Genomic DNA, 27,560 nt, shown 5'->3' with positions numbered 1-27,560 from the left:
GAGGGGAAACAGAGAGGGGAAACAGAGAGGGGAAACAGAGAGGGGAAACAGAGAGGGGGAAACAGAGAGGGGGAAATAGAGAGGGGAAACCAGAGCGGGGAAACAGAGAGGGGAAAACAGAGAGGGGAAAACAGAGAGGGGAAACAGAGAGGGAAAACAGAGAGGGAAAACAGAGAGGGGAAACCAGAGCGGGGAAACCAGAGCGGGGAAAACAGTGAGGGGAAAACAGAGAGGGGAAAACAGAGAGGGGAAAACAGAGAGGGGAAAACAGAGAGGGGAAAACAGAGAGGGGAAAACAGAGAGGGGAAAACAGAGAGGGGAAAACGGAGAGGGGAAAACAGAGAGGGGAAACCAGAGCGGGGAAACCAGAGAGGGGAAAACAGAGAGGGGAAAACAGTGGGGGGAAAACAGAGAGGGGAAAACAGAGGGGAAAACAGAGAGGGGAAAACAGAGAGGGGAAAACAGAGGGGAAACCAGAGCGGGGAAAACAGAGAGGGGAAAACAGAGAGGGGAAAACAGAGGGGAAAACAGAGGGGGGAAAACAGAGAGGGGAAACAGAGAGGGGAAACCAGAGGGGAAAACAGAGAGGGGAAACAGAGAGGGGAAACCAGAGGGGAAAACAGAGAGGGGAAACAGAGAGGGGAAACCAGAGGGGAAAACAGAGAGGGGAAAACAGAGAGGGGAAACCAGAGGGGAAAACAGAGAGGGGAAAACAGAGTGGGACTAAATTCTGGCAGATGAAACACAGCTCTAAATGGAGCCCTGTGACGTGTAAGTGTGTCTATGTGTGTCCATGTGTCTGTGCGTGTCAGGACTAGTTAAGGAGGAAAACAGGATTTGACTGAAACAATAGAAATAAAGGATGGTATATGGAGGAGCCAATAGGGGAGCTGGATTAGTCCACCTCACAGCCAATTAAACACTCCCCATCGTAACTGATCACTTTGTCATGGTAACTCATGCCATTGTCAAAGTAACTGATTATATCATCACGGTAACTGATAGCTTTACCAAGGTAAATGATCATATCATCACGGTAACTGATAGCTTTACCAAGGTAAATGATCATATCATCACGGTAACTGATAGCTTTACCAAGGTAAATGATCATATCATCACGGTAACTGATAGCTTTACCAAGGTAAATGATCATATCATCACGGTAACTGATAGCCTTACCAAGGTAAATGATCATATCATCACGGTAACTGATAGCTTTACCAAGGTAAATGATCATATCATCACGGTAACTGATAGCCTTACCAAGGTAAATGATCATATCATCACGGTAACTGATAGCCTTACCAAGGTAAATGATCATATCATCACGGTAACTGATAGCCTTACCAAGGTAAATGATCATATCATCACGGTAACTGATAGCTTTACCAGGGTAAATGATCATATCATCACGGTAACTGATAGCCTTACCAAGGTAAATGATCATATCATCACGGTAACTGATGGCCTTACCAGGGTAAATGATCATATCATCACGGTAACTGATAGCTTTACCAAGGTAAATGATCATATCATCACGGTAACTGATAGCTTTACCAAGGTAAATGATCATATCATCACGGTAACTGATAGCCTTACCAAGGTAAATGATCATATCATCACGGTAACTGATAGCTTTACCAAGGTAAATGATCACGTCGTCATGGAGTTGGTGCGGAGCCAGAGAAGAGAGCTCCATGGTTTTCTCTATTGTACTGTACAGAACTCAAAATGTGTGTGTGTGTGTGTGTGTGTGTGTGTGCGTGTCGTTGGTTTCCGTCACTAGCGGTAAACAGAGTAAAGTGCACATCAGGGAAACTAAACAAGCATTCAGGATGATAAGTCGATTGCCAAATGACTCCTGAATGGTCTGGTGAGTGTTTCTTCAGCTGGAGTGGCTAAGGCCAGAGAGCCAGCCAGCCAGTTGAGCAGAACACTGTCTGTGTCCCTGTGCTGCTGTGTGTGTGAGTGAGTGAGCCAGTCTCAGTGATAGTAGTGGTAGAACCCCACACAACCAGTCTCAGTGATAGTAGTGGTAGAACCCCACACAGCCAGTCTCAGTGATAGTAGTGGTAGAACCCCACACAGCCAGTCTCAGTGATAGTAGTGGTAGAACCCCACACAGCCAGTCTCAGTGATAGTAGTGGTAGAACCCCACACAGCCAGTCTCAGTGATAGTAGTGATAGAACCCCACACAGCCAGTCTCAGTGATAGTAGTGGTAGAACCCCACACAGCCAGTCTCAGTGATAGTAGTGGTAGAACCCCACACAGCCAGTCTCACTGATAGTAGTGGTAGAACCCCACACAGCCAGTCTCAGTGATAGTAGTGGTAGAACCCCACACAGCCAGTCTCAGTGATAGTAGTGGTAGAACCCCACACAGCCAGTCTCAGTGATAGTAAAGCGATGGAACCCCACACAGCCAGTCTCAGTGATAGTAGTGGTAGAACCCCATACAGCCAGTCTCAGTGATACTAGTGGTAGAACCCCACACAGCCAGTCTCAGTGATAGTAGTGGTAGAACCCCACACAGCCAGTCTCAGTGATAGTAGTGGTAGAACCCCACACAGCCAGTCTCAGTGATAGTAGTGGTAGAACCCCACACAGCCAGTCTCAGTGATAGTAAAGTGATGGAACCCCACACAGCCAGTCTCAGTGATAGTAGTGGTAGAACCCCACACAGCCAGTCTCAGTGAGGGTAAAGTGATGGAACCCCACACAGCCAGTCTCAGTGATAGTAGTAGTAGAACCCCATACAGCCAGTCTCAGTGATAGTAGTGGTAGAACCCCACACAGCCAGTCTCAGTGATAGTAGTAGTAGAACACCACACAGCCAGTCTCAGTGATAGTAGTGGTAGAACCCCACACAGCCAGTCTCAGTGATAGTAGTAGTAGAACACCACACAGCCAGTCTCAGTGATAGTAGTGGTAGAACCCCACACAGCCAGTCTCAGTGAGGGTAAAGTGATGGAACCCCACACAGCCAGTCTCAGTGATAGTAGTAGTAGAACCCCATACAGCCAGTCTCAGTGATAGTAGTGGTAGAACCCCACACAGCCAGTCTCAGTGATAGTAGTAGTAGAACACCACACAGCCAGTCTCAGTGATAGTAGTGGTAGAACCCCACACAGCCAGTCTCAGTGATAGTAAAGTGATGGAACCCCACACAGCCAGTCTCAGTGATAGTAAAGTGATGGAACCCCACACAGCCAGTCTCAGTGATAGTAAAGTGATGGAACCCCCTACTGGCTTCACAGGCAGCATGAAAGAAACACCCCAGGTCTACCTACACTGCTATACCACAGTACTCTGTGCTCCACTGTAAAAGGGTGTGTGTGTGTGTGTGTGTGTGTGTGTGTGTGTGTGTGTGTGTGTGTGTGTGTGTGTGTGTGTGTGTGTGTGTGTGTGTGTGTGTGTGTGTGTGTGTGAAAACAGAGAGCATCCCAGGGCATGCACACACTATAATGAGGCAGTGCACAAACACAAACACTCCTCAGCTCAGAGTGACAGCAAGGTCAGAGTGCAAGTCTGAATGACTTCAGTGTCCTCACAGAGAGAATACATAAACAGCCTGGGAAGCCAACACAAGCACTGACATTAACTTCCTCAACACACAAACTCTGCCTCAACATTATCAGTGTGTTGTTCAGTGTGTGTGTGTAAAGGCGTATTATTGCAACAGTGTGTGAGGCCACTGGGGGTATAGTTAGTGAATTGTTGATGAGGGAAAGAGTTCAAGAACATAGCTCTCTGTCTTCCATCTCTTTTGTTCTCTCTCAGTCCCCACCCATTTTCTTTCTCTCTAATCACTCTCACTAGTGGGGGATATTAACGATCCATCGTTACTCCACTCTGCTCCATTAGGAGGTTCCGCCCTAGCCCAGTGCTACGCTACACAGTCTGTAAACCAGAGAGTGAGAGCAATTAGAGCGGAGAGAGAGCGAGAGAGAGTTTCTAATGCCCATAGATCCTAGGCACCACAGACCTAATGGGCAGAACAAACACTGCTCATACAGGACACGGCTCAGCCAGAACACAGCAGGGCAGGGAGGCAGCGAGGAAAACCCCCTGTTGCAGCATATGTTCACCTCTAAACATTACCTGACCTCAGGCCTACCGCAGTCATTCTCTATGTTTCTCCCTGTTTTCTGTGTTAATTGATGCCCATAAGGTTAGAAGTGTGTTTGGTTGGCCACATGGCTCCAGGTGTGTGTGTGTGCGTGTGTGTGTGTGTGCGTGGGTGTGTGTGTGTGTGTGTGTGTCCCACCTGGCTGTAACACGCTGATCCCCAGCAGGTTAGATGTCCTGTTGGCCACTTTGCTCCAGGTGTTGTCGTAGTTCCTCCTCCACAGGAGGGCAGAGCACTGATACGTCCCCGCCTCCTTGCGCCCAGCGCGCGTCACAGACAACCTGAAGTTGGTGTTGGCATGGGAACGGTCCACGGTGGTGCGGGTGCCCAGGCCCAGCAGCTGCTCGCCCCACTGCAGCGTGCCCTCGCGGGTAAACGTCACCAGGTCTCGGAACTCGCCTGCTGTGCCAACCTCCCCAGAAGAGCCCGAGCTGGCGGGCATGAAGCGCCAGGTGACAGAGGCAGGCACACGAGGGTTATGGCGGGGCTTCACCAGGCACTGGAGGTCAAACGAGTCGCCAAAGGTCACGCTGGGCGTCCGCGACGATGCCGACACCACAAAGGAGGATTCTGGGAAAACAGGAAGAAATGCATTACTGTTGGGAGTAAGAGTAAATTCCAAACCGACCCCTAGCTCCTATTATTTTATTTAACCTTTATTTAACTAGGCAAGTCAGTTAAGAACAAATTATTATTTACAAAGACTGCTTATCCCGTCAAAACCCAGACGACGCTGGGCCAATTGTGCGCCGCCCTATGGGACTCCCAATCACAGCCGATGTGATGCAGCCTGGATTCGAACCAGGTACTGCCTCGTGCACTAATATGCAGGTTCTTAGACCACTGTGCCACTCGGGAGTCCCTATCCTATTCCCTAACTCCTATTCCTTAACTCCTATTCCCTAGGCACTACTATTTATATAAAAAAAAAACATTTTAGTCATTTAGCAGACTTAAAACAGCAATTGGGTTAAGTGCCTTACTCAAGGGCACATAATTCACCTAGTTGGTTCTGAACAAGCAACCTTTCAGTTACTGGCCCAATGCGCTTAACCGCTAGGCTACCTGCCCCCCACTTGATGTAGATGTGAAAGGATTGGAGAGGTAAGCAGTGTGGCAGGCCAGGCAGCATAACAGAGGCCATGGTGGTGACAGACTGTGATGGAGCAACCCTCTACTTTAATACACAGACAAAGGGAGAGTGAAGGAGTAGGGATTGCAAGACTGAGTTGCATTCAGGAAGAGTTGAGTAACTTGCCTTTGATCAACAAGTTAGCCGTTAGAATCCATTCACTGTCCTCTGAAACACAACATTATGGAGAGGTTGTATAAATGTGTGTTTGTAGAAGATGTACTGCATTTATAGGGTTAATGCTAACACACAGGTCCCCCCCTCTCTCACGGTGGGTACAAGTAGGTGGGTGGGTGGGTGGGTGGGGGAGGGATTCACCTGCTGAGATTAACACTGACAACACTTACCCAGGGTGCACAGGGGCATAGTTCCAGAGCCTGTGATGACGGAGCATAGATCGATTTCTCATGACTCCCCGGGGCGGCCACAGACAGCCATTTGCCCAGCAAAGGGAGTGTGTGTGTGTGTGTGTGTGTGTGTGTGTGTGTGTGTGTGTGTGTGTGTGTGTGTGTGTGTAAGAGCAGAGCTGAAAACCATTGGTAATGCACCACCAGGAAAGGCTCCAGGGAGAGATTTTCTCTAAGAGCTGATGTTCGATCTGCTTGCTTCTCTAGCCAATCCAAACTTTCCTCATTAAGATAACAACAGTCACCCTGGTTCAGATAATAGGGTCAACATACACCTACACTACACCCCTTAGAGAGAAGAGAAAGAGATGGGAGAGGTTCCCCGGTACTTCACTCCACCATCAGGTATCCTTCTGTAATATCCTCCATTCCAAATGTCGACAAAAGAAAACATGCTAGACAAGGTGGGATCTTTTAGTGTCTGAAAAATTAATTATGCAAGAAATGTCGGTGGAAATGCTTATGTACAAATATTGCTATAATAACCATCATATAAACTTGGAGTCAGCAGAATAGCGTCAATTAGCCTTGCTACTTTAGATAGCTAGCTGGCTAGCTTAGCTGGCTATATGTTTTACTTAACCTTGATTTAACTAGGCAAGTCAGTTAGGAACAAATTCTTATTTACAATTACTGCCTACCAAAAGGCCTCCTGCAGGGACGGGGGCTGGGATTAAAAATAAAAATAAATTAAATAAAAATATAGGACAAAACACATCTACTGTAGCTTCTTTACAACAATGCAGTCAAGAAGGGCACTACAAGATGGTATGATAGATAACCTATGGCAGCAACAAGTCTGTCTAACAAGCGAGTTGGTTTGGCTACTTTCTCCCTCCCCATCTCCCTCTCTGCCACACATATCTCACCCATCACCCCGATTCTCTCTCGAGCAAGGGGCCAGGGTTCCAGTCTTGAAGCACGGTTTCGACTGCTCCTACAGTTTTGCTTCGGTACTGCAGTTTAACTGACACCCGGCTCAGAAAAAAGTATTTCCATAGACGGCCACATAGAGAAGTCAGATTAGAAAATTCCTAATAAGACACTTTAGTCATCACTTTTGTAGCCAAAACATCCATTGAATTATTCAAATTATTGTCGATGAGGCTGTTTTTTCCCCCATTTTTCCCATCACTCACACTTAACATTTCATATCCAATGTCAGCCATGTTTTTGGATGACTTCGTCGCTGCTCACTAGAGCGCAAATGCGCAAGTGATGTTGGTCTGTATAAACCGGAAACAATACGGATATAGACGGTCCATGAATCGGCATATGCGACTGTGAGTAGATAAACTTAAAAACAATGGTCAGACATCTTGTACGCAGTTTCCAGTTCTTATTATACCTCAGTGCTCGAGTTGCGAAAGCAAGTCTCCATTGAAGTTTTAAAAAATATATGTTTTTCTGTAAAACACATGTATTTCGACTATCCAGATATCATGATATTATTAGTATACTGAAATAATTTCAAATGCCCATCCCTAGTACACACGAGCGCACACACACACACACACACACACACACACACACACACACACACACACACACACACACACAAATGAAAATAAACGTGTCAGAACGATAACAAACCCCATGATCTACATAGTCTACATAATTCATCAGTTGCTAAAACACAACAAATGACCAGTTAAAAAGCTGACATCTTGTCTCTCCCTCTACGGCACCACAAAGTTCTGCTGCAGGGACTAATCCCTTCGCTGTGTGTGTGTGCTGAGCCCTTGGCTCCCCAGTGCCTCAGTCAGTGCTTCGCTCCAGTGCTCTCAGTCAGCCTGTACCAAGGATGTTCAGCTTAACTCAGCACTGACAGAGAAAAGCCTGCCCACTGCTAAACACATTTACAACTGCATTTACATTCTAATAATTCTGGCTAATCTGTGTGGACGCAAGTAGTGGAATGTGTGTCTCAAGTCAAGATTGTGTGTGTGGTGTCCATTGAGCATAATATCATAAAAAAGTTAAACTACATTTGAAGTCAGCATGGTGTGTGTGTGTGTGTGTGTGTGTGTGTGTGTGTGTGTACATGTGTTTTAGTGGCACATACCCCTTGGGGGGATATTCATACTACATGAATAAAGCATGCTTTGTTTTCCAGACCCTAAATGAGCTAGTCATCACAATCTCTTACAGCATAAACTGTTCTCTGTGTGTTCCTGACATCCCCCTGCACACGCTTACCAATTGTCTACACTCTGATGGCCTGACGTGTGTGTGTGTGTACTCGTTCCAGGGAAAAGCTAAAGAAGCTATGCTCTTGTGTGTATGAGGGTATGTTCGCCTTGATGTGTGTGTGTGTGTGTGTGTGTGTGTGTGTGTGTGTGTGTGTGTGTGTGTGTGTGTGTGTGTGTGTCTGTGTGTGTGTGTGTGTGTATACTGTACTCTGTGTGAGGGTCCCTTGCATAATGTTGTGACAGTGATGGTGTGTGTGGGTATATGTGTTTGTATCTTCCTGAGTCACGACGCCATGCTACACACTCACCCACGGTCTTAACAGTGATGGCCTTAGTAGCTGACTTCTCCCCTATCTTCTCCCAACTCTGCTCGGACTCTGTCCCGGCCTCCACCCACTCTGTGGCCATGCACCGGAACAGCCCTTCGTCCCCAGGCAGGGCGTTGTAGAGGGACAGGGTATAAATGTCCTCCTGTACCCTCTCCACACGGATCTCCCCGTAGCTGGAGCGCTCACGGTACCCAGGGCCTGGTCGGACGGTCCCATCGCGGTCTACGGAGGCCAGGTTCTGGGGAGGGGTGGAGCCCTGCTTCTCACTCCACTGCCAGGCCACCGAGAGAGAACCTGTGGTGGAGTGGATGGAGCAGGTCAGCTGGACCACGTCCCCCTCCTGGACCTCCGACGAGTTACTGGACAAAGACACTGTGATGTTACTCTCTGGTGGAGGGAGAGAGGAGTGGGGGAAGAGAGAGATAATTCAGAGGGAGGGAGGGAGGAATCGGAAGTGAGAGAGAAAAAAATAAACAAATCAGTCAAAATTGATCCAAACCTCAGAAATAAAATGTTGAATAAAAAAATGAAATAATAGACCCATGAAAAATTCATAGAAGACACAGGCACAGTGATGCTGAAACACTGGTGGTTAACCCAATAAATTACTGGGAGCTTGCTGGTGGTTAACCCAATAAATTACTGGCAGCTTGCTGGTGGATAACCCAATAAATTACTGGGACGTTGCTGGTGGTTTACCCAATAAATTACTGGGAGCTTGTACACTCTGATCTGTTTCACCTGTCTTTGTGATTGTCTCCACCCCCTCCAGGTGTCACCCATCTTCCCCATTATCCCCTGTGTATTTATTCCTGTGTTCTCTGTTTGTCTGTTGCTAGTTCATCTTGTTTGTTGAAGTCAACCAGCGTTTTTCATCTCAGCTCCTGCTTTTTCCAGTCTCTCTTTTCTCACCCTCCTAGTTTTGACCCTTGCCTGTCCTGACTCCGAGCCCGCCTGCCTGACCCTGAGCCTGCCTGCCGACCTCTACCTTTGCCCCCCTCTGGATTACTGACCTCTGCCTGCGTTGACCTGTCTATTGCCTACCTCTGTTGGATTATTAAACTATTGTTTATTCAACGTGGTCTGCCTCTGGGTCTTACCTTCATACCTAATAGGAGCTTGCAACTCTATTTTTATAGCCTACAGTTTACTTGTCTTTAGTCTGGACATCTTCCAACTTTTTGAGGTGTGCGCCAGCTCATGCTTTTTTATTTAAAAAAATCATAGAAGACACGGGCAGTATTGTATCTACCAGTATGGCTTCTGGAGTATACTAACTAGCCTATGCATGTACAGTGCTGTGAAAAAGTATTTGTCCCCTTTCAAATTTTCTCTACTTTTGCATATTTTTTATACTGAATGTTATCGGATCTTCAACCAAAACCTAATATTAGATACACTGCATTCCACAGTAAGAACCTCATACCAACAGTCAAGCATGGTGGTGGTAGTGTGATGGTTTGGGGATTACTTTTTCCTCAAAGGGGAACTGGGTGTTGCATAACTTAATTAAATAAGTATACATTTGTTATTTGTAAACTCACTTGAACTAATATTAGGTTTTGGTTGAAGATAACATTCAGTATCAAAAATATAGAATAATACAGAAAATCAGAAAGGGGGAAAATACTTTCACAGCACTGTAACCCGGCAGGGTTCCCAGCGGTTAGAGCGTTGTGCCAGTAACCAAAAGGTTGCTCGTTTGAATACCCTGTTGATGCCTCCTTGAGCATGACATTTAACCCTAGTTTGCTCTAGGGGCGCCATACTAGTATGACTGACCTTGTAAAACAACTACACTTAAGTGTACAGTGGCAAGAAAAAGTATGTGAACCCTTTGGAAATACCTGGATTTCTGCATAAATTGGTCATTAAATTTGATCGGATCTTCATCTAAGTCACAATAGACAAACACAGTCTGCTTAAACTAATAACACAAACAATTATACGTTTTCATGTCTTTATTGAACACACCGTGTAAACATTTACAGTGCAGGGTGGAAAAAGTATGTGAACCCTTGGATTTAATAACTGGTTGACCCTCTTTTGGCATCAATAACCTCAACCAAACATGTTCTGTAGTTGCGGATCAGACCTGCACAACGGTCAGGAGGAATTTTGGACCATTCCTCTTTACAAAACTGTTTCAGTTCAGCAAAATTCTTCGGATGTCTGGTGTGAACTGCTCGAGGTCATGCCACAGCATCTCAATTGGGTTGAGGTCAGGACTCTGACTGGGCCACTCCAGAAATCATATTTTCTTCTGTTGAAGCCATTCTGTTGTTGATCTACTTCTGTGTTTTGGGTTGTTGTCCTGTTGCGTCACCCAACTTCTGTTGAGCTTCAATTGGCGGACAGACAGCCCACCATACTTTACAGTTGGCATGATGTTTTGATGTTGGTGTGCTGTGCCTTTTTTTCTCCACACATAGTATTGTGTGTTCCTTCCAAACAACTCAACTTTTTAGTTTCATCTGTCCACAGAATATTTTGCCAGTAGTGCTATGGAACATCCAGGTGCACTTTTGCAAACTTCAGACGTGCAGCAATGTTTTTTTGGACAGCAGTGGCTGTTTCTGTGGTGTCCTCCCATGAACACCATTCTTGTTTAGTGTTTTACGTATCGTAGACTCGCCAACAGAGATGCTAGCATGTTCCAGAGATTTATGTAAGTCTTTAGCTGACACTCTCGGATTCTTCTTAACCTCATTGAGCATTCTGCACTGTGCTCTTGCAGTCATCTTTGCAGGATGGCCACTCCTAGGGAGAGTAGCAACAGTGCTGAACTTTCTCCATTTATAGACAGTTTGCCTTACCGTGGACTGATGAACATCAAGGCTGTTAGAGATACTTTTCTAACCATTTCCAGCTTTACGCAAGTCAACAATTCTTAATCTTAGGTCTTCTGAGATCTCTTTTGTTCGAGGCATGGTTCACATCAGGCAATGCTCTTGTGAATAGCAAACTCAAATTTTGTGATTTTTTTATAGGGCAGGGCAGCTCTAACCAACACCAATCTCGTCTCATTGACTGGACTCCAGGTTAGCTGACTCCTGACTCCAATTATCTTTTGGATTAGCCTAGGGGTTCACATACTTTTTCCAACCTACACTGTGAATGTTTAAATTATGTATTCAATATAGACAAGAAAAATACAATAATTTGTGTGTTATTAGTTGAAGCACACTATGTTTGTCTATTGTTGTGACTTAGATGAAGATCAAATCAAATTTCATGACCAATTTATGCAGAAATCCAGGTAATTCCACAGGGTTCACATACTTTTTCTTGCCACTGTGTGTGACAATAAAACGTATATATACACTGAACAAAAATATAAACACAATATGTAAAGTGTTGGTCACATGTTTCATGATCTGAAATAAAAGATCCCAGAAATATTCCATATGCACAAAAAGCATATTTCTCTCAAATTTTCCTCACAATTTTTTTTATATCCCTGTTAGTGAGCATTTCTCCTTCGCCAAGAAAATTCATCCACCTGATAGCTGATAAAACTGAGGAGTATTTATGTCTGTAATAAAGCCCTTTTGTGGGCGAAATCTCATTCTGATTGGCTGGGCCTGGCTCTCAAGTGGGTGGGCCTATGCCCTTCCCAGGCTCACCCATGGCTGCGCCCCTGCACAGTATTGTGAAATCCATAGATTAGGACCTAATGAATTAATTTAAATTGACTAATTTCCTTATATGAACTGTAACTCAGTAAAATCGTTGAAATTATTGCATGTTGCGTTTATATTTTTGTTCAGCAAATACAGGACCAGTCAAAAGTTTGGACACACCTACTCATTCAAGGGTTTTTATTTATTTTTACTATTTTCTACATTGTATAATAATAGTGAAGACACCAAACTATGAAATAACACATATGGAATCAAGTAGTAACCAAAAAGGTATAAAAATATATTTCATATTTGAGATTCTTCAAATAACCACCCTTTGCCTTGATTAAAGCTTTGCACACTCTTGGCATTCTCTCAAACAGCTTCATGAGGTAGTCACCTGGAATGCATTTCAATTAACATGTGTGCCTTGTTAAAAGTTCATTCGGGGAATTTCTTTCCTTCTTAAGCGTTTGAGCCTATCAGTTGTGTTGTGACAAGATAGAGGTGGTATACAGAAGATAACCCTATTTGGTAAAAGACGAAGTCCATATTATGGCAAGAACAGCTCAAATAAGCAAAGAGAAATGACAGTCCATCATTACTTAAAGACATTAAGTTCTAATTTCAATTTGCTTCAAGTGCAGTCGCAAAAACCATCAATCGCTATGATGAAACTGGCTCTCATGAGTTACCTCTGCTGCAGAGGATAAGTTACCAGCCTCAGAAATTGCAGCCCAAATAAATGCTTCACAGAGCTCAAGTAACAGACACATCTCAACATAACCTGTTCAGAGGAGTCTGTGTGAATCAGGCCTTCATGGTCAAATTGCTGCAAAGAAACTGCTGCAAAGAAACGACTACTAAAGGACACCAATAATGAGAAAAGACTTGCTTGGCCCAAGAAACATGAGCAATGGACATTAGACTGGTGTCCTTTGGTCTGATGAGTCAAAATTTGAGATGTTTTGTTCCAACCGCTGTGTGTTTATGAGATGCAGAATAGGTGAACGGATGATCTCCGCATGTGTGTTTCCCACCTTGAAGCATGGAGGAGGAGGTGTGATGGTGTGGGGTGCTTTGCTGGTGACACTGTCTGTGATTTATTTAGAATTCAAGGCACACTTAACCAGCATGGCTACCACAGCATTCTGCAGCAAAACGCCATCCCACCTGGCTTGTGCTTAGTGGGACTATCATTTGTTTTACAACAGCGCAATGACCCAACACACATCCAGGCTGTGTAAGGGATATTTTACCAAGAAGGAGAGTGATGGAGTGCTGCATCAGATGACCTGGTCTCTACAATCACCTGACCTCAACCCAACTGAGATGGTTCGGGATGAGTGGGACCGCAGAGTGAAGGAAAAGCAGCCAACAAGTGCTCAGCATATGTGGGAACTCCTTCAAGACTGTTGGAAAAGCATTCCAGGTGAATCTGGTGGAGAGAATGCCAAGAGTTTAAAGAATATAAAATATAAAATATATTTTGATTTATTTAACAATTTTTTGGTTACTATGAGTAGGTGTATCCAAACTTTTGACTGGTATGACACAGCAGCATGTGTGTCTCTGGAGATGATCACTCTACTTTAGCCTAGGGGCACCTGAGCAGAGAGCGAGAGAATGTCAGACACACACAGACCCCAGTGGACTGATGCGTGGGGGATAGCAGATCTCACTTCTGACACCAAATGTAATGCCGCATCTACCCCCGGTCCACCCGGGGCTGGCCCTGAGATCACACGGCTCAGCGTCTGAGGGATTCCGCCTCAGAAGAAAGTGCAGGATAGGATAAAAGTGTTCAGCCGTCCGTCCTCTGTGCTTTAAAAAGCCCCTCTCTCCTTCTCGCATCACATGAAGTTCTTTCACGCACGGCAGAGCCTGGTGGAGCACTGCCCAGCCAAAACACCCCCTTAACCCTCGGGGTGATGGGCTTGGTCTCCAGAGACACAGGGAAGGCTTTTTTCCCTCTCCCTCTTTCTCTCTCTCCCTCGTTCTCTCCATTCTGTTCTCTCTGCCGTCAGAGGTTTTCTCACAGCTAACCACCCCTCCTAACAAGCTCTTGGGAGAATACAGAATGAAGCAGCCTTTCACACTTAGATGAACAAAAGGAAGGCCTCCATCCGTTTCTCTTCCTCCCTCCGTCTTTTGATTTCACCCCAGATTTTTTCGGTGTTAAATACATTATACATTCTCTCCGTCTCTCAGCTCTAAGTGTCAATGTGGATGTGCGTGAACATCACACATGGTTAAGCAGGCAGAGGGCAGCTTCTCTCCTCTTCAAAGCTGCCTGTTTTTCTCCTTCTCTCTTCAAACCTTTTTCCTCTTTTTATTTTTATGTCTCCCACTTGTAACTTGTCTCCCCCATCTCCCTTTCTGAACTTCATTGTTCTCTTTTGTCTTTACACCTATCTTTTCACTGTGTTTTTCCTCCCCTCTCCTCTTTAATCCCCTTTCTATCTCTGTTCCTTTCCGTCTACTGCCCCACTCTCGCTCCCCCCCTCTATCTCTCTCTCTTTCTCTCTCTTTCTCTGTGTGTGTTTGTAATTCATAGCAGCGCTTCAGGACCCCTCTCACCTGCAAGGTAAACTTATCCATCAGGACCGATTTGTCAGCACTGTTTGCAGCTCTCTGTTCCCTCTGCCTGTCCTCCCGCTCTCACCACTCTCTAACCCATACTCCCCCATCACCCATCACCCCAATCAGGGCCACACAGAGGCCACTGTCTAATTGGCCCAGATACAAGTGGTGGTAACTAGAGGTAGGTGCGTCGGGGGTGTTGTTTGTATAGGGGAGTCGCCCTGTACGCCGCCTGCAGCCCTGTACGCCGCCTGCAGCCCTGTACATTTTGACCCTCCCTGCTGTAATCATGGTTATTACACTGTAAATGCTTTTATAGAACATTAAACCTCTGTTAGGGAAACAAAAGGTCCCATTAAGGAGCATTTTGGGGATTACTGGAGCCATGCGGAGGCCAGAGGGGCTTTGTTTAGGGACAGTTTTGGGCGGGAGTGGGATGACGTTGGGGTGCTTGCTTAAAGGAGTAGTTCACTATTTCACAACTTGATGTTAAATGGTCCCTCATCCTGAAAGTAGTCTTTGGGCCAAGAGAAAACTGTAATCCATGGTTCAGCCACTACAAACTTCAGCTAACCTTAGCTACCACAAGCTAACAACAAATTGAAGTGATGGAAGAATGTGAGCATGTTTAAAAAAAAAAAAAAGTCCAAATCACCTGAAATCAATTCAAATCAACTCCATATTTGGTTTGATGTTACTTAAAGGTCAATTGGCCATTAAAAAAAAAATGCTCACATGCCCATATTACTTCCATTGATTGTTAGGTTGTGGTGGCTAAAGTTAGCTGAAGTTTGTAGTGGCTGTTTAAAGAAAACTGAACGATAGAAGCATTTCGCTACACCTTAAATATGTGACCGATAAAATGTCATTTGATTACATTTTATTTTCTCCTTCTCCATAGACTACTTTCAGGGTGAGCAACCATCTTACAAGTTGTAAAATAGTGAACTACTCCTAAAAATAGAGAACTACTCCTAAAAATAGTGAACTACTCCTAAAAATAGTGAACTACTCCTAAAAATGGCGCCGATAGATAGGACAGCCGTACTTCTAGCCCCAAGGCAACTTTGCAGTATTTCGTTTTTTTATGTGTTACTTCTTACATTATTAGCCCAGAATGTTTTTGTGTTATTACCGTATTACAAAAATGTAATAAAACATTTCGCTACACCTGCAATAACGTCTGCTAAACACGTGTATGTGACCAATAACATCTGTTAAACACGTGTATGTGACCAATAACATCTGCTAAACACGTGTATGTGACTAATAACATCTGTTAAACACGTGTATGTGACCAACAACATCTGCTAAACACGTGTATGTGACCAATAACATCTGCTGAACACGTGTATGTGACCAATAACATCTGTTAAACACGTGTATGTGACCAATAACATCTGTTAAACACGTATATGTGACCAATAACATCTGTTTAACACGTGTATGTGACTAACAACATCTGTTAAACACGTGTATGTGACCAATAACATCTGCTAAACACGTGTATGTGACCAATAACATCTGCTAAACACGTGTATGTGACCAATAACATCTGCTAAACACGTGCATGTGACCAATAACATCTGCTAAACACGTGTATGTGACCAATAACATCTGTTTAACACGTGTATGTGACTAACAACATCTGTTAAACACGTGTATGTGACCAATAACATCTGCTAAACACGTGTATGTGACCAATAACATCTGCTAAACACGTGTATGTGACCAATAACATCTGCTAAACACGTGTATGTGACTAACAACATCTGTTAAACACGTGTATGTGACAAATAACATCTGCTAAACATGTGTATGTGAACAATAACATCTGCTAAACACGTGTATGTGACCAATAACATCTGCTAAACACGTGTATGTGACCAATAACATCTGCTAAACACGTGTATGTGACCAATAACATCTGCTAAACACGTGTATGTGACCAATAACATCTGCTAAACACGTGTATGTGACCAATAACATCTGCTAAACACGTGTATGTGACCAATAACATCTGCTAAACACGTGTATGTGACCAATAACATCTGCTAAACACGTGTATGTGACCAATAACATCTGCTAAACACGTGTATGTGACCAATAACATCTGTTAAACACGTGTATGTGACCAATAACATCTGCTAAACACGTGTATGTGACCAATAACATCTGTTGAACACGTGTATGTGACCAATAACATCTGCTAAACACGTGTATGTGACCAATAACATCTGCTGAACACGTGTATGTGACCAATAACATCTGCTGAACACGTGTATGTGACTAACAACATCTGCTAAACACGTGTATGTGACCAATACATTTGATTTGATTTATTTAGGGTGAGTTGGGGTGGGTTGTTATTGTGTTTTAATGCTGGTAGCAGCCGGATTTAGGATTCAAGACCAGCCCTTAGAGTGAAAGAAAGAGTGAGGGATAGAGAGGAGGGATAGAGAGAAGGGAGGGTGCTGTAGAGGGGTTATAGAGCTGAAGACCAGAGGGGAGTTACTTCACTAGTAGACAGAAAGAGAGAGGAAGAGAACATTGTGCCCTGCTAGTTTTTGGGGGTGTTGTATTAGCTTGTGCTCCAGCACATCCCTAGCGGCCACCCCTCTGAAAGCCCAACTGAGTCCCTCGGCCCCAGCAGAACACAGTAATTTAGCCCAGGGATCCATTAGTGGGCCCTGGAGAGGTAGGCCCCATTCTCTCTCTCTCTCCCTCTCTCCTTCTCCACACTCTCATTTCACGCCTGTTAGCTCAGCGTCCTCCATCCTCCTCGCCAGCTTTCTCCATTATTCAAGCTAGCAGCTCTCGCTCGCAGCCCCAAGCTGAGGGAATGTGAAGGACCCTAATACTGCATTACCAAACTTTAGCAATCCACTGACACAGAAAATAATGGTAGAATAAAGAATGCCTTTATTCTCAGAGTGACTCAGGCGCTGCTGTTCTCTGGGAAGAAGGTATCTGACCGAGAGACAGAGGGGGCTCTGGGAGAATACATCATGCATATCATTAAAAATGAATACTAATGTCAAAGGGACAATTAGATGCTGGGACCTCATGCCCAGGCAAACCGGCGACCCAGGGACCCTCATCATATGTTAGCAAAAAATAAAAAAGGTCACGTCTTGTCTTATCATCAGGTGAATGATAATTGCAAGGAGAAGTAATTAACATTAAATTAATAGATTTGGTAGACAGTTTCATTATTTTGACCTCCCCACAGTTCATTGGAAGAGGAAGTTTAAACTCTAACATATTCTATTAGCTATAAAGGTATCTTGGTGGCGTAGAGAACATTTTCTCCCTGAAGGTCTAGCTTTTATTTGATTGTTAGTTCTCAAAGATGGTATTATTAAAGTGTACTATATATATATAGTTCAATATCTTTTCTGCATGCTTTCTCTCTGGTTTTGGTCGTTTAAGTTGACGCATATATTTTTTACATCCCGGAAATTACCACTTTATACAGTAAAAAAACTGTAATTAGCTCCTATGACTGCAATTTCCTCATATGACTGCAATTTCCAACAATTTGACAATGAAGCCATTTATCTACTTCCACAATCACTGGGCTAATGTTAGTAAGCATTGGCTTGTGATACTACCTCTAACTTCGTTTATACTGGATGCAGAGACATACAAATGTTATCCAGCTAGCGATATTCATAAAATAGACATTTTCCACATATAACCCCCCCCCCCCCCCCAAAAAAAAATGTATAATAATTTCTCAGACCACTTGCAGAACCTCAGTGGACCCAGGTTTGAACATCTCTGGTTTAACTGACCAAGTGGTTAATGAGAGGCCTGGTTACTAACCCAGGGGCCAATAGGGTGCCGTGTTGATACTCACTGATGGGATGGACGGTGATCTGGACGTTGCGTGACCTCTTGCTCCGGTCTATAAAGTCCCCAGTGGGTGTCTTCTCCCTCTCCGTGACCCTACAGATGTATTTCCCAGCATCCTCTGGTCGGAGGTGCTGCAGCTTAAGCAAGTGCACAGTGGGGCTCTCCTTGCGCACAGTCATATGACCAGCGGCCTCGCGCGCCACGTAGTCGAGTCCAAGGACGGGCACAGCGCTGGGCCCAATCACGGCCACCGGCGAACTGCTGAACACCCACGACACTGAGAAGAAGCGCTCGGGCACGCTCTGGGCATCGATGGTGCAGCGCAGCTCCAGCGGCTCGCCCGCCGTGAAGGACCGTCGCTCCGTGCTCACCTGGATAGAGAAGTCCCGATCTGGGGGTGGGAGAGGGGGATAAAAGAGAGGGAGATAAAATGAGTTGCAAAGCAGTTTAAGCAGAGTTGAGCTCCTCCTGTCTCCAGAGAGCACATGTTAATGTGTCAACACATCTTTATACTCCAGTCCCTAATCAAAAGAGAATGTTAATGTGTCAACACATCTTTATACTCCAGTCCCTAATCAAAAGAGAATGTTAATGGATGCTGAATTCCCAATATGGGGGAGGGAGGCGGGTTAGAAGCGAGTGGGGGAAGAAAGGGGCAAAGGGATACTAACCCCCAGATCCCACCCCCAGATCATGGCGGCGCGTGTACAACGCGAGGCTCGGCGTCTACCCAGATTTTGCGAATTAGCAGTAATTTACTTAATAGTTCTTAGTTTATTTACTCAGTACAGCCTGATGTACCCTCTATATAACCGACAAGAACTCCTTGATATTGGACACAACGCACAAAGAGAGTTTTTGACAACTTACAACTTCCACTGGAGATCGCGAAGACGCCCCGGGAGACTGAAACATCGCCGAGAGGAAGTGCCCGGAGGCGGCGTCAAGATCGTAAACAAAGGCGAGGGAAGCGGGGTGGCAACCTAGTCCTCAATGCAAAGAAAACCAAGGAAGGATTACAGGAAGTCTAAAAGCTGCCCAGCACATCACTGGTGCCCAGCTTCCTGCCATCATAGACCTCCAGCGCAAGCTGTGTCTGCGTAGGGTGCGCGGCATCATCAGGGACCCTTCACATCCATGCCACAAACTGTTTACATTCCCACACGAGCAGGCTCAAGAACAGCTTCTTTCCAGCTACTGTAACCCTGCTGAACTCTGTGACATGGCACTGGGGTGGCAGGTAGCCTAGTGGTTAGAGTGTTGGACTTGTTACCGAAAGGTTGCAAGATCAAATCCCCGAGCTGACAAGGTAAAAATGTGTCATTCTGCCCCTGAACGAGGCAGTTAACTCACTGTTCCTAGGCTGTCATTGAAAATAAGAATTTGTTCTTAACTGACTTGCCTAGTTATAAAAAATAGCCATATCTTAGTACTGCCTCTCAGGGACCTTGTTGCTTTGCAGGACTATTAGACACTGATATTGCTTTGCAAAGTCTGATTAAGGACATTACTCAGTTGTACGTTTACATGTCTACCTCGGTAACCTCATTGCTGCTATCCCTGTATTTCAGTTGCATTCCTCCTTGCACTTTCAATTTACCTTCATTGCACATTTATACATCCCACTTAACATACATTGTACTGAATTGTTTCTCTTTATTTGCATCAGTATAGTTTAAGCTCTGCTAGTCTCTCCCAAAGACAGACAGACAGACAGACAGACAGACAAACAGACAGACAGGGAGGGAGGGAGGGAGGGAGGGAGGGAGGCAGACAGGGAGGGAGACAGACAGGGATGGAGGGAGGGAGACAGGGAGGGAGGGAGGGAGACAGGGAGGGAGGGTGTCATCAACTCTGATTTAGCTGTTCCCTTATCCTCATATAACGCATGAGCGCTTGACTAGCTGCTTGGGCTAGAGACCTGCTTTAAATAAGAGCATATAACATATAACATAGCATTATACCACCACATCCTGTTCTTTAATGTCGGATGCCTCACATTGGAGGAATAGAGAGAGAGAGAGAGAGAGAGAGAGAGAGAGAGAGAGAGAGAAAGGGGGGTAACACAACGAGTCAGCTATGCCCACAGTAAAGCACCGCTCCTCCAGCCTCCTCCTCTCCCCTTGGTTTCACCTCCAAGACAAAAACACAGCCAATTAAGATTCTCTCCAGCAGACGAGAAAAGCATCGCCTCTCCCCTCCCTCGCTCTTCCTGCGCTGTTTGAGACAGAAGAGAGAGAAGACGGAGCAAACATTGTTAGCACAGCCTTCACTGCCTACACCTCTTTGACTGGGCTCCCAATTACAGATGCCCTCCGCATACGGCAGCACTGGCGTTTTATTTACAGTATTCATTTCCACATGACGAGCGGCGTTAAGCTCTGTGCATCTCTCCCGCTCCACTCCTCTGCCTGGCTCACTCAGAGAGGTGCTAGCCTCCGGCTGTAATAAAGACTTTAAACATACTTCCTGAGAAAACACAGTCATGAGGCAAAGTTCAAAGACTACTGTTTGCCTGGGTATGGTTAGTTATGTTGGGAAGTGTTATGGGAATAGGGGAGGGGGCGACTGTTCAAAATCAAATGTTATTTGTCACATGCTTCAGGTGTAATGCTTACTGACAGATAATAAACAGTAACAGCAGCGTATCTGAGTCCAAAAACTTAGTGCAAAAAGGGTCAACGCAGATAGTTATTTGGTTAACTATGTAGCAGCCTTATGGCTTTGGGGTGGATGGGGGGACTGTTTACACGCACAAACACACACAAATTGTGAGCTTTCATGCTGGCCGCTTGTCTGTAAATAACACTGAGCCTAACAGCTAACAGTCTGGCACTAACTGGACAGATACACGCATACTTACACACAGACACACACACATTGCATCCCCTTCCTAACACACACACACACACACACACACACACACACACACACAAACACACACACACACACACACACACACACACACACACACACACACACACACACACACACACACACACACACACACACACACACACATACACACACACACACACACACACACACACACACACACACACACACACACACACACACACACAGCTCATCCCTAATAGTGGAAAGCAGATGCCAAAAAAAGGCCAGTGGCAATCTGGCCCTCCCTGACCAATGAAGCGGCAGTATATTGCATTGTGAAATCAGAGCTGGGCTGACTGTAAACTCAAGGAGCTGTGACCTACTTTATAAGGACACTGCCTCAACTTAGAGTTCAACAACAAACACAGCCAACACAGCCTAGGTTGTATTCACTAGGTACGAAACTGAAGCAATCAGGCCGAAATGGGGAGGTACTATATTCTTCCAATAAGAAATACTTGTTTATGTTTTTGCTATGATTGGTCCTAATGAATACAACCTGAACTGCGTCAGGGCAATGTTGAGGGGTGAGAGACATGGAGGAAGAGAGGAGCTAAAAGTGGAGACGTACCCGTCAATGTTTGCAACAAATTAAACATGTAATGAAAGTGAGAGAACATAGACAATGAGATGTAGAGAGAAAGGAAAACAAGATAGAGATATGTCTTAAATGCAGGAGTTAGGGAGTGAGAGAGGTGGGAAAAGAGACAAGGAGCAAGGGGGAGAGATGGAGCGAAAGCAAAAAATGTGACGTTTTAGAGAGAAAGATAACATGAGGGATGTGTAAAGAGGAGTGAGATAGAGATAGATGGAAAGAGAAGGAGAGGTCCTTTGTTCCAAGATGGTGAAGCAGTCGGACGTGTTTTGTCTTGTCCCGTCCTGTCCCGTGTACATATAGTTTTTTTCATATATATTTCATATATATTTTAATCTCACTTTCCATCTACAGACTGAATATACTCTCCTGCAACCCGCCTCACCCAATGTGGTGCGGATCTGCTATTTTTATACTTTAGAACCGGAACCCCCATCAGAAGCTAGCCAGCTAACTAGCTACTAGCTAGTAGTCAGTTAGCCACTTCACCGTTAACTTGGACACCAGCAAGCCTCAGCTCGATATCAACCCAGAGTATATCGGACTGCTTTTTCTCTACCACATCTCCGGATTCCTACCGCAAGCTTTGAACCTTTACACCGGATCATCGCAGGTAGCTAGCTGCAATCCTAGTGGCTACTCCTGGCTAGCGTCCCTGTCCCGAAGCAAGCACCAATTAGCCTTGAGGTAGCCTCGAGCTAGGCCCATCTCCCAGCTAGCCGAAGAGGTCCACCAGCCAATTCTTGGGCTACAATACCTCTTTTGCCAATTGGCCTGGACCCTTTACTGCCGACATGGAGCCCCGCCGATCCATCACGACTGTTCTGCCGACGTAATCATCCGAGGTGGTTTCAACACGCTCTTCCGTTGCGACACCGCCGGAGGCCAATCTGCTAGCCCCGGCCCACTAGCTGTCAGAATCGCCGTGTCTCCAGCTCGCCAAGCGTAGTAGCAACTACTGAATCGGCTCCCTGACTCATCTACTTCTACACATTGGACCCTATGAACACTCGGCTTCACATGCCTCTCCCTAATGTCAATACGCCTTATCTATTGCTGTTTTGGTTAGTGATTAGTCTTATTTCACTGTTGAGCCCCCAGCCTTGCCCAATACACCTTAGATAGCCCTTTTGTTCCACCCCCCACAAATGCGGTGACCTCACCTGGCTTAACTGGTGCTTCTAGAAACAAAACCTCTCTCACTGTCACTCAATGCCTAGGTTTACCTCCACTGTACTCATATCCTACCATACCCTTGTCTGTACATTATGCCTTGAATCTATTTTTCTATGCCCAGAAATCTGCTCCTTTTACTCTCTGTTCCGAACGCACTAGACGACCAGTTCTTATAGCCTTTAGCCGTACCCTTATCCTACTCCTCCTCGGCTCCTCTGGTGATGTAGAGGTTAACTCAGGCCCTGCAGCCCCCAGCACCACTCCCATTCCCGAGGCACTCTCATTTGTTGACTTCTGTAACTGTAAAAGCCTTGGTTTCATGCATGTTAACATCAGAAGCCTCCTCCCTAAGTTTGTTTTATTCACTGTTTTAGCACATTCCGCCAATGCTGATGTACTAGCCGTGTCTGAATCCTGGCTTAGGAAGGCCACCAAAAATCCTGAAATTTCCATCCCCAACTACAACATTTTCTGACAAAATAGAACTGCCAAAGGGGGCGGAGTTGCAATCTACTGCAGAGATAGCCTGCAGAGTTCTGTCATACTATCCAGGTCTGTGCCCAAACAATTCAAGCTTCTACTTTTAAAAATCCACCTTTCCAGAAACTAGTCTCTCACCGCTGCAGCTTGTTATAGACCCCCTTCAGCCCACAGTTGTGCCCTGGACACCATATGGGAATTGATTGCACCCCCAATCTATCTTCAGAGTTCAAACTGTTAGGAGACCAAAACTGGGATGTGCTTAACACCCCGGCAGTCCTACAATCTAAGCTAGATGCCTTCAATCTCACACAAATTATCAAGGAACCTACCAGGTACAACCCTAAATCCGTAACCATGGGCACCCTCTTAGATATCATCCTGACCAACTTGTTCTCTAAATACACTTCTGCTGTCTTCAACCAGGATCTCAGCAATCACTGCCTCATTGCCTGCATCCGTAATGGGTCTGCGGTCAAACGACCACCCCTCATCACTGTCAAATGCTCACTAAAACACTTCAGCGAGCAGGCCTTTCTAATCGACCTGGCCCGGGTATCCGGGATGAGGATATTGACCTCATCCCGTCAGTAGAGGATGCCTGGATGCTCTTTAAAATAGCTTTCTTCACCATCTTAAATAAGCATGCTCCGTTCAAAAAAAATTGAACTAAGAACAGATATAGCCCTTGGTTCACCCCAGACTTGACTGCCCTTGACCAGCACAAAAACATCACAAAAACAGCACAAAAACATAAAATTATCCACAGAAATTGTTGCAACCCCAATTATTAGCCTGTTCAACCTCTCTTTCATATCATCTGAGATCCCCAAAGATCAGAAAGCTGCCATCCCCCTCTTCAAAGGGGGAGACACTCTAGACCCAAACTGTTATAGACTTATATCCATCCTGCCCTGCCTTTCTAAAATCTTCAAATGCCAAGTTAACAAACAGATCACCGACCATTTCGAATCCCACCATACCTTCTCCACTATGCAATCTGGTTTCCGAGCTGGTCATAGGTGCACCTCAGGTCGTAAACGATATCATAACCGCCATCGATAAAAGACAGTACTGTGCAGCCGTCTTCATTAACCTGGCCAAGGCTTTCGACTCTGTCAATCACCACATTCTTATCAGCAGACTCAATAGCCTTGGTTTCTCAAATGACTGCCTCACCTGGTTCACCAACTATTTCTCAGATCGAGTTCAGTGTGTCAAATCGTAGGGCCTGTTGTCTGGACCTCTGGCGACAGGCCCTCCTATGGGGGTTCCACAGGCTTCAATTCTCGGGCTGACTCTTTTCTCTGTATATATCAATGATGTCGCTCTTGCTGCTGGTGATTCTCTGATCCATCTCTAAGCAGACGACACCATTCTGTATACATCCGGCACTTCGTTGGACAATGTGTTAACAAACCTCCAAACGAGCTTCAATGCCATACAACACTTCTTCCGTGGCCTCCAACTGCTTTTAAATGCAAGTAAAACTAAATGCATGCTCTTCAACCGATTGCTGCCTGCACCCGTCCGCCCGACTAGCATCATTACTCTGGACGGTTCTGACTTAGAATATGTGGACAACTACAAATACCTAGGTGTCTGGTTAGACTCACATTAAGCATCTCCAATCCAAAATTAAATCTAGAATCGGCTTCCTATTTCATAACAAAGCCTCCTTCACTCATGCTGACAAACATACCCACGTAAAACTGACTATCCTACCGATCCTTGACTTCGGTGATGTAATTTACAAAATAGCCTCCAACACTCTACTCAACAAATTGGATGTCGTCTATCACAGTGCCATCCGTTTTGTCACCAAAGCCCCATACACTACCCACCGTTGCGACCTGTATGCTCTCGTTGGCTGGTCCTCGCTACATATTCATCACCAAACCCACTGGTTCCAGGTCATCTATAAATCTTTGCTCGGTAAAGCCTCACCTTATCTCAGCTCACTGGTCACCATAGCAACATCCTCCCATAGCACGCGCTCCAGCAGGTATATTTCACTGGTCATCCCCAAAGCCAACACCTCTTTGGCCGCCTTTCCTTCCAGTTCTCTGTTGCCAATGACTGGAACGAATTGCAAAAATCACTGAAGCTGGAGACTTATATCTCCCTCTCCAACTTTAAGCATCAGCTGTCAGAGCAGCTTACCGATCACTGTACCTGTACACAGCCAATCTGTAAATAACACACCCAACTACCTCATCCCCATATTGTTATTTATCTTCATGCTATTTGGAACCCCAGTATCTCAACCTGCACATCATCATCTGCACATCTATCACTCCAGTGTTAACGCTAAATTGTAATTTTTTCGCCTCTATGGCCTATTTATTGCCTTACCTCCCTAATCTTACTACATTTGCACACACTGTACATAGACTTTTTCTATTGTGTTATGGACTGTACATTTGTTTATCCCATTATCGGGGAGGCAGGTAGCCTAGTGGTTAGAGTGTTGGACTAGTAACTGAAAGGTTGCAAGATCGAATCCCTGAGCTGACAAGGTAAAAATCTGTCTTTCTGCCCCTGAACAAGGCAGTTAACCATTGTCATTGAAAGAATTTGTTCTTAATTGCCTTGTTAAATAAAGGTAAAATATACAACTCTGTGTTGTTGTTTTTGTCGCACTGCTTTGCTTTATCTTGGCCAGGTCGCAGTTGTAAATGACAATGTCAACTGGCCTACCTGGTTAAATAAAGGTGAAATAAAATAAATAAATACAAATGTGGATTATGTCTGGCCTCTCCTTTCTGTATGTGGGTGATTAGCCAGTGATGGGGCTGTCTCTGGGTCCTCTTTCTCTCTCTCTTCAATACACACAGCCTAATGAAGGAACCACACACCCACACACACACGCAGGTGTACACACGCACACACGTTGATCTACACATTTTGTCACGTTACAACACTCCCATCCATTATGGATTATAGGAGAGTGAGAGAGAAAAAAGAGAGAGAAGAGGGCCAGGAGAGGCAGAGCTCTTTGTGCCTCTCCTGGCTGACTTAACACTCTTCTGAGACACAGAGAACCTTCATATCCAACATCCTCTGATCACCATCTGAGGTGACATCAGCCACCGGAGGTTCAGAGAGTTCACTGCTCACAGGAGGAAAACAAAAATGTTTCCATTGTTGCAAATGCTTAAGAATCAATGAATAATTCTACTGTCATTCTGCTAATAATCAGTCACAATAATAGATCTCCTGGAATAGTTTTCCTGGAACTGTAGAAAGACACCATTGTTCTGTAGCGTACAGTGTCCCTGTATTTCATGTTGTGTTTTTCAGTGTGTGTGTGTGTGTGTGTGTGTGTGTGTGTGTAGCTAATACTCTGCTCTTGTTCCTGGTCTGCTGGGTTGGAGAGGTCGACAGCTTATTATCAGATCATTATAACAAGAAGCCATCTCTACACATCTCCCTAGGGCTGTGACAGTAATTGGATTACCGTGACATTGACGGTTTTGGATGAAGACCATCATGAAAATAGAATTTCTTAATACAATGTTTTATCAACTTCATTTTATTGTAGATATACTTTACCCATAGCGGGAGTGTTAACTATTGATTATATGGAATTGTTTTGCTAATTTAGTCTGTCTATTAAACTGTATACATCTCCTCCTCTTTCCAACTATCTGTTGATGTGAAGTCAGCAAATCCACAATATGCGTGAATAGGAGAGAGTCATTGAAGGTCAATTCAGTTCATTGAAGTGGGGAGGGAGTTACCATACCAGAACTTATTGATTACTTTACATATATAATGAATGTTTATGTTGGGGTCAATGGAGGGTGGATAAGAACTAGGTGTATGGAAAGTTAATCAGTGGATCCTATGGAAGGAGGCAAAGGGCAGCAGTCTGGTTTCAGCCACTGATAAGGTAGGACAGTCGTGGATTAGAGAGGAGTGAGGAATTCGGCCCGAGGTCAGGTCAGATGACGTGAGGGGGAACAGTCTGGTTTCAGCCCCTGATAAGGTAGGACAGTCGTGGATTAGAGAGGAGTGAGGAATTCGGCCCGAGGTCAGGTCAGATGACGTGAGGGGGAACAGTCCTGTCACACACATATACTTGCATGCCCACAAAGGTTCTAGCAGGAGGCGGGGCCATGACTACACCAGTGAGTGAGAGGAACCAATGAAGT

General features: G+C 45.1%; 1 protein-coding gene across 1 annotated transcript in view; it reads right to left on the bottom strand.

Annotated features, from left to right (window-relative positions):
• Window positions 1-27,560, bottom strand: part of LOC115161129 (immunoglobulin superfamily member 3-like) — a 131,008-nt gene that overhangs the window by 23,427 nt on the left and 80,021 nt on the right. The window contains exons 4-6 of the mRNA XM_029711886.1: window positions 18,259-18,645; window positions 8,170-8,577; window positions 4,269-4,700 (exon numbers count right to left, since the gene is read on the bottom strand). Coding sequence (XP_029567746.1) covers window positions 4,269-4,700; window positions 8,170-8,577; window positions 18,259-18,645 — 1,227 coding nt within the window. The remainder of the gene's footprint in view (window positions 1-4,268; window positions 4,701-8,169; window positions 8,578-18,258; window positions 18,646-27,560) is intronic.

This window comes from Salmo trutta, chromosome 24 (genome assembly GCF_901001165.1).
Source record: "Salmo trutta chromosome 24, fSalTru1.1, whole genome shotgun sequence".
In the NCBI taxonomy this organism is placed as follows: domain Eukaryota; kingdom Metazoa; phylum Chordata; class Actinopteri; order Salmoniformes; family Salmonidae; genus Salmo; species Salmo trutta.
This window is presented reverse-complemented; position numbering and strand designations above follow the sequence as displayed.